Genomic DNA, 10,311 nt, shown 5'->3' with positions numbered 1-10,311 from the left:
GCGATGTTGGCGATCTGCCGGGATACTAAGGGGAAACAAAGGAAGAGGCAACAATGCTTGATAAGAAACATACTTATTACCTTACTCATGTATTGTAACCCCTGGGTACGGTATTTTCACAATTAAAAAAAACTTATTAATAAAAAAAGAATAAAATTCAAGATCAAAAGAAAAAAGAAATGTTTGGGGCTTTTTGTTCTAGAAATATAGTTGTTTACCTATTGAACACAATTCATGTGCTCATGGTCAGAAAAAATTTTAGAGGGACCAGTAGTTACATATTTTAATTCTGTCCCTGAAATTTTTTTAAACGTTTTATTGTTGTGCCATATTAAATATATCACAAATTTTTCTACCAAGAAACTTAGAACACGAGTAAAACAAGAAGACAACTGAAGAGGGGACTATCAATAGAAAACATGATATTGAGTGATAAAATAATTTTATTTCTATTATTTTTTAAATTATTTTTGACAATATTCCAGTAGAAAAGACATTAAGCAACCGACTTGAGAAATAATCACTGAATCAAAAGAATAAATTCAATGTGTTTAACTAGGTAGGTTCTTTCTTAAACTGAATCAGTGTATGAAGTTGTAAAGGATAACTATTTTAAGGAAGAATGAGTAAAAGATAGCAAGATAGCCTTGTTCAGACTCAGAGATCTGAGTCTTTTCAAAGAACTAACCTGCAAGGGTTACCATAGAAACAGCATTACATTTAAAAGACATTCTCAATATTGTGTCACAGATTGTTTCTTATATTATGCTGTATGATTTCTTATATTATACTACTGTATATTAAAATGGAAGCATAAGAGTTAATGCTACACCTAGAATAATTTTTTAGAAGGCTAGGGAAGAGTTAGCTGACCATGTTAGACTAAGCATGATGCTATTGGGAGCCAACCCTCATTGGTTATATTGGAAGAAAAGCTCATTTGAAACATTTCAATTATATTGAAATTATATTCAATTTAATTTTCTATCGTTGATTTTTAGAAACAGATTTTTAGCTGGCAGCCAGCCCTTTTTTTTTTTTTTCAGAATTTGAATTTCATTACAGGGCTAAATTTGAAACCAACTCCTATAAGTATTTTGTTAGCATTGGGATTACAGGAGGCAGGAAAGTGTTTTAAATGGTGTTTTGTTGTCCTTGAGGTTTTTTTGGCTTTGGCAGGAAAAGCCTGTGGGAGGTACAATAATAGAAAAGGTCCATTATGTTGTTAGCTCACTAGATTTTCTGTTTTCCATTTGTTCTTGGTGGATTTAGCGCTTTCCTACTCTTGTTACTATATTGAGGGGGGGGAATTCATTTTTTAAATGCTCCTTATTTTCCTGTAGGTTGTTTTGGTAGCATTCACTATTGAACTTTTTTAAATGCTTGGACAAAAACAGATTCTATGCACTTAGAATTCATTTGTGTCCAAATGGTTGGTGCCCAGATCCCTTCTAGATCCCTTCTTCTTTAACATTCAGTAAGGGGTGTGCTGTGCCTTCTAATGAAATTTCCTCAGCAGTACTTTAGTGCCTCTAATGTAATAGTTACATCATTGTTCTAATGAAGAACACATAGTCCTGGTGTGTTTCCTCTCTCGGGCATGACCAATTTGTTACTGTCTTGTTTCTACGCTGAATAATAGACTGCAATTCCAGATTTGGAGTTTTCTATATTATAATGGAATGGTAATTGTTTTTTAATTCTCTGGAGAAATTTTTGTCCTGTTAACATTAAAAGATAATATGTATAATTTTTTAAAACTTATTTCAATAAATGTTCCCATTTTTGCCTTACTATTGAAAATAGTTCAAAGGTAACATTAAGTAGCTTTAAAAATAGTTAAATTTCCTTCTTATCTCCTTTGTTACTTGAAGAAAAGGCTTTGAAAAAAGTAGCGTGTATGCTTTTTTTCCTGATATCATTTTAGTTGTCTTTTCTCTAATCACCTTTGATTTCTTAATTGCTCTTACAACTAGAAGATGTGATCAGCATTTCTGTATAAGTCATGTTGCTTTTGAAAACACTCACTTTCTTCCTTCCTTTCTCTCTCTCTCTCTCTCTCTCTCTCTCTCCCTGTTTCTTTTCTTCTGCAGTATTGGGGTTTGGATTCAGGACCTTTGCTGTTCAGCCATCCCTCTAGCCCTTTCAGGGTTTGGGGCTCTTTCTTGGCTTTTTCTGCTCAAGGCTGAAGCTCTACCACTTGAACTACACCTCCACTTTGGGCTTTTTGCTAGCTAATTGACAATAAGAGTCTCACCTACTTTTCTGCCTGTGCTGGCTTTTTTTGGTAATTTATTGGAGATAAGTGTCTCAGACTTTGTAGTTCAGTTAATTCCCAACTGGCCTGAAGGTGAACAAACAAGAATAAGCTACTATTATTTTAAATTACTGAGTTTTATATTGATTTATTATAAAGCAATAGCTTTCTTTCCTGGGCTGGCTTTGAACCATACTCAGAATATTTTTTTAATTGGCAATGGACATAAACTTAATTTTGAAGATAAATAAAAACAAGTGCTAAACATGGATAATGTTTCACTTCACTAATAAAATAAAGTCAAATTAAAATAGTATTTATCGAAGGAAATGTTGATACTGTTGCTGGCAAGGATATGAAGGGACAAACTCATCAATTTGATCATTAGGTATCTTAAAATCATTAATATCGTTTAACTTTTCCATAACTTTTTTCATGGTATTACATAGTGGAAAACTGAAATCTACCACTTTAGCCACAGTGCCACGTTTCCTAGCGTTCAAATGGAGATAAGAGTCTCACAGACTTTCCTGCCTGGGCTTTGAACCACAATCTTCAGATCTTAGCCTCCAGAGTAGCTAGGATTACAGGTGTGAGCCATCAGCACCTGGCTTCATGGAAATATCTTTTAAAAGAGGAAGTTCAGAAGTTTATGTATTTTAAACTTTTCAGAAGTTTAATCATAATGTATTTTGGCACTGATTTCTTTGAATTTATACTGTTTGGGGTTTGCTCTACTTGTTGAGTCTCTAAGTTTACATGTCTTGCTTATTTGATGGAATTTTATGAATTTTTTTTTCTTTTTAAAGTTGAGATGTACTCAGAGAAACAGCGCTAGTACAAAAACTTTCCTGAGCCAGGCACCAGTGGCTCAAAACTATATTGTAGTCCCAACAACTCAGGAGGCTGAGATCTGAGGATCACAGTTAGAAGCCAGCCTGGTAGGGAAGGCTTTGAGGCTCATCTCCAATTAACCACCAGAAAACTGGAAGTGGCACTGTGATTCAAAGTGATAGAGCACTAGCCTTGAGCAAAAAAAACGCTCAGGGACAGCACTCAGGCCCTAAGTTCAAGCCTCATAACTAACAAAAAAAAAAAAAAAACCTTCCTGGATTACTGACTTATTTCAATTTCTGGTTCTTTTATCTTTAAATCTAATGAGTTCCATTTTTTGCCCAAAATTGTAAAGAGTGTGGATTTTTTGTAAGCATAAGTTAGGGAAGTGGCATAATCTACATCCACAGTCAGATCCTCTAACTTCAAATCTGATATTTTTCTCTTTCTCTGAGCTTCTAAGAATCCTTATCTGTAAAATGGAAATAATAATGTCTGCAGTACCTGCCCTCAGGGAAGATGGTAATCACCTAAGAGTGTAATACACATCATTTTGCATGCTAGCTAAAATACAGATAACTAAAATAAAGTCAGGGTGATGCACCTTGACTTACATTTGGGCTACATCTTAATAAACCTTATACATTAAAAATATTCTAAGCAAAAATTGAAGGCTAGGCAGAGTGACCCAAGCCTATAAACCTAGTTCCTTCGGAAACTGAGATTGGAAAATCATAGTTTGAGGCCAGTTCAGTTTATGAGACCCCCCACATCTCAACCACTGTCTGGTCCTTGTGGCACATACTTGTCATCCCCGATGACACAGAAGCACAAGTAGAAGAATCACAACCCATCAGAGCAAGACCCTGCCTTATAAATAACCAACCCATAAAAGGTCTGGAGACATGACTCAGGTGCAAGCACAAGGTCATTGTCAATCCCCCTAGGACTGTCAATTTTTTAAATACATTTAATACATTTAGCCTACCAATTATGAAAAGCTTGGCAATATAGCACACTGTAGAATATGAGTTGTTTAAACTCATTAGCTCATGACTGACTTATGATTGCTTCTATAGCCTATTATCACTAGAGTATTATATAGCATATCACTCATCTTAGAACAGATCAAAATTTAAAGTATAGATTTCTTCTGAATACATATGGTTTTTACATCATTGTAAAATAAAACTCAAGTTAGACATCTGTATACTTGCTAAGATGGTAAGCTCAATCATAATTTAGCTTACTTCTATGGGTTTGGACCTTGAAAAAAGTGTTCACTATTTTGTTATTTAAATTAAAAACCAGCAAATAATTAGCAGATCGGCTATTTTATATGAAAAGAAAACAGTTTAGTTGAAAATTGTTCACTTGCTCTCTTAACTTTTTTCCTTTTTAAGATATCATTCCTGAAGGAAAGACTGATCTGTATAAAACTCTTAAGGAATATATTTTTCTTTGTTTTCGATTCGGGTGGATATCATTACCATAAATACATTCAATATGAATGTATTTCTAATATGGCTGGCAGATGCATGATACATAGAAGGTTAGGGTAGAATAATAATCACTTGATTTTCTGTGATTCTGAACATGACTAAAGTAGACTACTGAGGTTAGCCAAGAGAGAATAAGATATAATTGCTTGCCTAAAGTGATAATATCTTTTCAGTGTATCCTTCGAATACCAATGAAGCAGATAATTTCAGCAAGAAGGCTTTCTTCATTTGGGAACTGGGAAATGAGGGTAGTAATTAACATGAGACCAAACTATATGTGCATATGCCAGATATATGTTAATCATTGGGTTCCACAAAATAAAATATCTCTGAAGTATTCTATAAGAATATTTATTATTTACTTAAACTTCAGTAAGTCTTCATGAGTGTTTCACAGAAATTTTGTAGAATAATATAGGCTTAAAAAAGAGGGAGACATTTGACCTATTGTATTATTTTAAGAATTAAACTATAATGACAAGACTTAAAGTTTAGGAATACTAAAAATTAGCATTATTAACTTTTTATTTGACTTTTTATAGTCTTTTATATGGTAATTTATATTCAATTATTCAGTAAAAGAGAAAAGAAAATTAGCTTTCAGAAATTAGCTTTCACGAGAATACTTTAACTCCTACTAAATATTTATTACTCTATTCTTGTAACCTTATTTTTACTAACAAACAAAATATATTAGAAAATTCAAGCCATATGTAGAGTAGGTTACACATATAAGCATTTAGTTCTGAAAGTCACTAACATAATTAACAGTTCAGTTAGCTTCTTTTCAGAAATGAGAAGAGTGGATTTTGTTTGGTACGGAGAGGGAGAGAACAAAGAAGTGGAGGGAAGGGAATGGGGGGGAGAAGAGAGGGTAAGGAAGAGAGGAGAGCTGGAAATCAAACCCAAGGGTGTTAGGCATGTTGGGCAAGTTCTATACCACTGAGTTACATTCCCAACTTTGAAAAGAGTGAATTGTTAGTGAATTGCTAAAAGTACTTTATTTTTTGTAAACTTTACTCAATGCATTAAAATGTAACCATGGTGCTAATTACTGAATGATACTACTTATTAGATTTGCATCTGTATGGAATGAAATAAACATTGGAACACATTCACCTATACTCAGACAATATATATTTTTAGAAATTAATAATTCATATACATGATGTTGTAATACAAATATTCAACCCAATATGCCTTTTTTTTTAATGTGCTGGTAATAGGACTTGGATTTAGAGCCTTGCACTCTTGCTTAGCTTTTTTACTCAGGCTAGGCACTATACAACTTTAGCCACACCTCTACTTTTTTTGCTCATTAATTGGAGAGAAATCTCACAGACTTTTCTGCTTTGACTGGCTTTGGACCACAGTCCTCATATTTAAGCCTCCTGAGTAGCTAGGATTACCAAGATGATCCACCTTCACCCAGCTCTAGTAAGCTTTTGATAAGGAATAATTTTTGTGAAAATAATTTAAACCTGAAAGTATCTCTATCTCCAAGTTGGACTTGTGGGCCATTTAAAAAAATACCAGTGGCATTTCCCTCCCATGATTTTCTAAGAGAATATGCTTTTAAGTGACATATGCCTAATAAACCATTTCTCAAGTGTGATCATGAGTAGCTGCACCACTGTAGCTTTTGCTGAATCATATATCGATTAGCAAATTTTTTGATAATAAAATGATAACATTGAGTTTAGAGTTGGAAAAATAAGTATATATAGTATACAACAATACACAGTATTGCCATGATAATGGATAGGAATAAATTGATATAAAATCGACACACATTTATATAAAACCTATATATATATATATATAACCTATACATTTATATAGGTTTTATATAAACATATATCAATTTTATATCAATTTATAGTTATACATTTGTATAATTTAATTGGTACTGGAGTTCTGAATTATCCATTATATCATTATGTGTGTGTGTATGTGTGTGTGTGTGTGTGTATGTGTGTGAGTATGTGTGTGTATGTATTGTATATGCATGTGCTTATGGTCCTGAGATTTAAACTTAGGACCTAGGCACTGTGTATGTATGTGTATTGTGTATGCATGTGCTCATGGTCCTGAGATTTGAACTTGGGACCTAGGCACTGTCCCTGATCTTTTTTGCTCACTTTACCATTGAGCCATAGCTCCACTCTGGCTTTTTTGGTAGTTAATTGGAGATAAGAGTCTCATGGACTTTCCTGCCTGAGCTGACTTTTAAACCATGACCTTCACATCTCAGCCTCCTCGGTAGCAAGGATTACGGGATGAGCCACTGGCATCCAGTCGTATCCACTTTTTGTAGCCAACTAAGTAATTCTGATTAATAACCAGTCAACTTTCTACAACACAAATCTGATCCTAAGACCAAAAAAGGTATTCCACGGGTCTAAAATGTCCTTTCCACCCTCATTAACCCAGTGTCCTTACTCTGTATGTCACCTCTTCTAAGGATAGATGACTTAGCTTTTCGACCATACCTTATGCTTTCCTACTCACACCTCTTTTCATTATTTTCCTTCAGTTTTGGATGACCTCACCTCATTTTCCTTCCTTTTACTGTAGTATTTATTTCATTTTCTTTTTTTTTTTTTTTCGGTCGGTCATGGGGCTTGAACTCTGGGCCTGAGCTCTGTCCCTCAGCTCTTCAGCTCAAGGCAAGCGCTCTACCACTCGAGCTACAGAACCACTTATTTCATTTTCTATAAGTAACTCAAATGCTATTTCCTTTTATTTCCTACTACTGGGAACATTCCCATGTTCCTTGATGTCCTTGTACCTCTTTATTTATACTTCATTTGAGTTCAAATTGATCATCAATAAATCCTATTAGATTGTACATGACAATTACCTTTGAATCATATTGTCCTTTAACATGTTATTCTCAAAGTGATAAATACTTGTTTATATTAATAGGAACAGTATGAATAGTGCCTGAGATAGCCCTCACTGTTAGTACATTTGAAAAACTAACCGAATTAGATGTTGTATACCATTTAATTTTTTTATTTTTAATTTTATTATCAAGGGGATGTACAGAGGGGTTACAGTTACATAAGTGAGGTAGTGAGTACATTTCTTGTTGAACTGATTACCTCCTCCCTCATTTTTCTCCCAGTTCCCCCCCCCCCCCCCCGCAAAAATCTCTCCCCAGTTGTACAGATCATTTCCAGAATATTGTCTTGTGAGCATTACTGCTGCATTGGTTTCCCCTTTGTCATTTGTCTCACCATTTTGTTGTTCCCATTCCTTTCCCTAATTCAGATAAATGTATATACAATACCCAGGGTACCAAAATCAAATACAGTGACAACAGGGGAAAATACAAAAGAAACAAGAAATCACATAGTACAGTAAAAACAACAACAAAAAACCTCTCTGTCCATGTCCAGTAGATACATGAAGAAATGCAAATCAAAACATTAAGATTCCACCTCACACCAGTTAGAATGGCCATTATCAAGAAATCAAGTAACAACAGATGCTGGAGGGGATGTGGCCAAAAGGGAATGCTACTACATTGTTGGTGGGAGTATATACTTGTTCAACCACTCTGGAAAGCAATAAGGAAGTTGCTCAAAAAACTACACATAGAGCTCCCCTATGACCCAGCAATCCCATTTCTGGGCATTTACCCAAATGACCATAAACAAGGCCACACTAAAGCTACTAGCAAAGCTATGTTCATCGCAGCATTATTCACCATAGCTAAGATTTGGAACCAACCCAGATGCCCCTCAGTAGATGAATGGATCAAGAAAATGGAATTCTATGCTTCCATCAGAAAGAATGACACTGCCCCATTTGTAAGGAAAAGGAATAGCTTAGAAAAAATCATATTAAGTAAGTCAGACCCAAGTAAACATAGATCTCATGGTTTCTCTCATTGGTAATAATTAGTATATGTCTAGAATAATCCTAACAGAGAGGAAAATAGCTCAACAACCATGTTCATGACCATATAAGATGATACTAAGCAAAATGTACACCATTTTTTCAGGTAATTTCAGCAGTGATCTTAAAATACCCATATCTTCCATGTAGAGTGCACTTATTATAATGAGTTGGGAACTTACCAGAAATGAATTTCAGAGAACATAGGAAACACTTATAACCAAAAAACATATATAGCCACATTGGTAACCAATAATAATTTTAAATCATTTATAATATTGTTATATTACTGTATATATTACTGTATCATAAATAATTTGTTGTTCACTATAATTTATAAATCTGTACATAAATTTATAGCTTATAAATTTATATAGACTAATTTATAAACAATTTATGTATAAATTTATAAATATAATTTATATAGAGACTATAATTTATAAATCTGTAACTACATATGCAGTTATTTTTATTTGTATTCAATGTATTCTCAGCATAAAACAAAATTTGACCTTTGTATCAATAAACACCTAAAAGATGTAAAATATCATTTTTGGACTCAAGAAATTTACTTTTTAATCTTTTAATTCAGTTTTTAAAGTTTCTTTGTATTATCTTTAGTTGTATAAGGAGTTTCAATTCAGCATGTCAGTGTAAGAGTTATACATGTCCTTAAGACTAAATTCCTCATCAGTCTGCCATATTCTGGCATTCTATCTACAATTATTGGATTGCCTTCACAATTAATACTGAGAAGATCAAACTGTGTGAAGGAAATGTTGTTTTAAAAACAACTCAAAAATTTCTTGCAGCAAATATACCACATTCTTTGTCAATGATGTTTCCAAAATTTTACCATCTTTTACCCTAAGCTGCCACCTGATGGCAAAGATTTTAATGACATTTTTTAGAATATTCAAAAAAGATCCATTAAAATCATTTAGATTTCTATGTATTTGATGTGGGGTCTCCAAAACTCTAAATGCACATTTGTAAAAATATGATGTACTCAATAAAAGTTTGATGATGATTTTAGATCTCAAGGAAATCATTTATTTAACTTTTGCTAGACAATGATCCTTATAAGGAGATTTGTTTTAGAAAAGTCATAGTTACCTTAAAACTTTTAAAATTAGTTTTATTTAATAAAGAGTTTTACTTAAGTCTAGTAACTTTCTCTCTTTTCCTTTCCCTTTTCTTCAGAACAAAGACACTCTGACACTAATGTGTTCTTTTACTTGTGGATCGTCTTTTGTATCATCAGTTCCTGCTACACCCTCATCTGGGATCTAAAGATGGATTGGGGTCTATTTGATAAGAATGCTGGAGAAAACACTTTCCTCCGGGAAGAGATTGTATATCCTCAAAAAGTATGTATAAGATGTTTGCATTAAAAAGAACAAACACCTTATATGTCTCATTTATTACATCCTATTGCAAAACAGATCTAATTCCTGATTATATTAACCTAGTAAAATTAGAAAAGTATTTCCCCAAATAATCAAATCATCAATATATTATGTATAGGTACTATTCGAAGTATAAACAAAATAAATTGTGTTCCTCTAGGAGGCTATAAACTGTTTTCTAAACAAATAAATGAATTCTAGTACAATACAACAAAAAACTAGAACAGCAGGTGAGATTGATTGGACTATATTGTTAACATGGAAAAGTAACAATGAAATCTTTCTCTATAACAAGTATAAGTTAGAGCTGGGAAGGTGGCTCAGTGGTAGAGCGCTTGCCTTGCATGCCTGAGGCCCTGGGTTCCATTCCTCAGCACCACATAAGCAAAAAGAAAAAAGCTGG

The 10,311-nt window shown here is 33.5% G+C and overlaps 1 protein-coding gene across 1 annotated transcript in view; it reads left to right on the top strand.

Annotated features, from left to right (window-relative positions):
- Xpr1 (xenotropic and polytropic retrovirus receptor 1) overlaps window positions 1-10,311 on the top strand; it is a 124,878-nt gene that overhangs the window by 100,117 nt on the left and 14,450 nt on the right. Inside the window, exons 11-12 of the mRNA XM_013015710.1 lie at window positions 5,460-5,467; window positions 9,710-9,869. Coding sequence (XP_012871164.1) covers window positions 5,460-5,467; window positions 9,710-9,869 — 168 coding nt within the window. The remainder of the gene's footprint in view (window positions 1-5,459; window positions 5,468-9,709; window positions 9,870-10,311) is intronic.

The sequence above is a fragment of the Dipodomys ordii genome, unplaced genomic scaffold (assembly GCF_000151885.1).
Source record: "Dipodomys ordii isolate 6190 unplaced genomic scaffold, Dord_2.0 Scaffold27, whole genome shotgun sequence".
NCBI classification, from domain to species: Eukaryota; Metazoa; Chordata; class Mammalia; order Rodentia; family Heteromyidae; genus Dipodomys; species Dipodomys ordii.
Note: the sequence above shows the minus strand (reverse complement) of the source record. Positions and strands in the feature narration are given on the sequence as shown.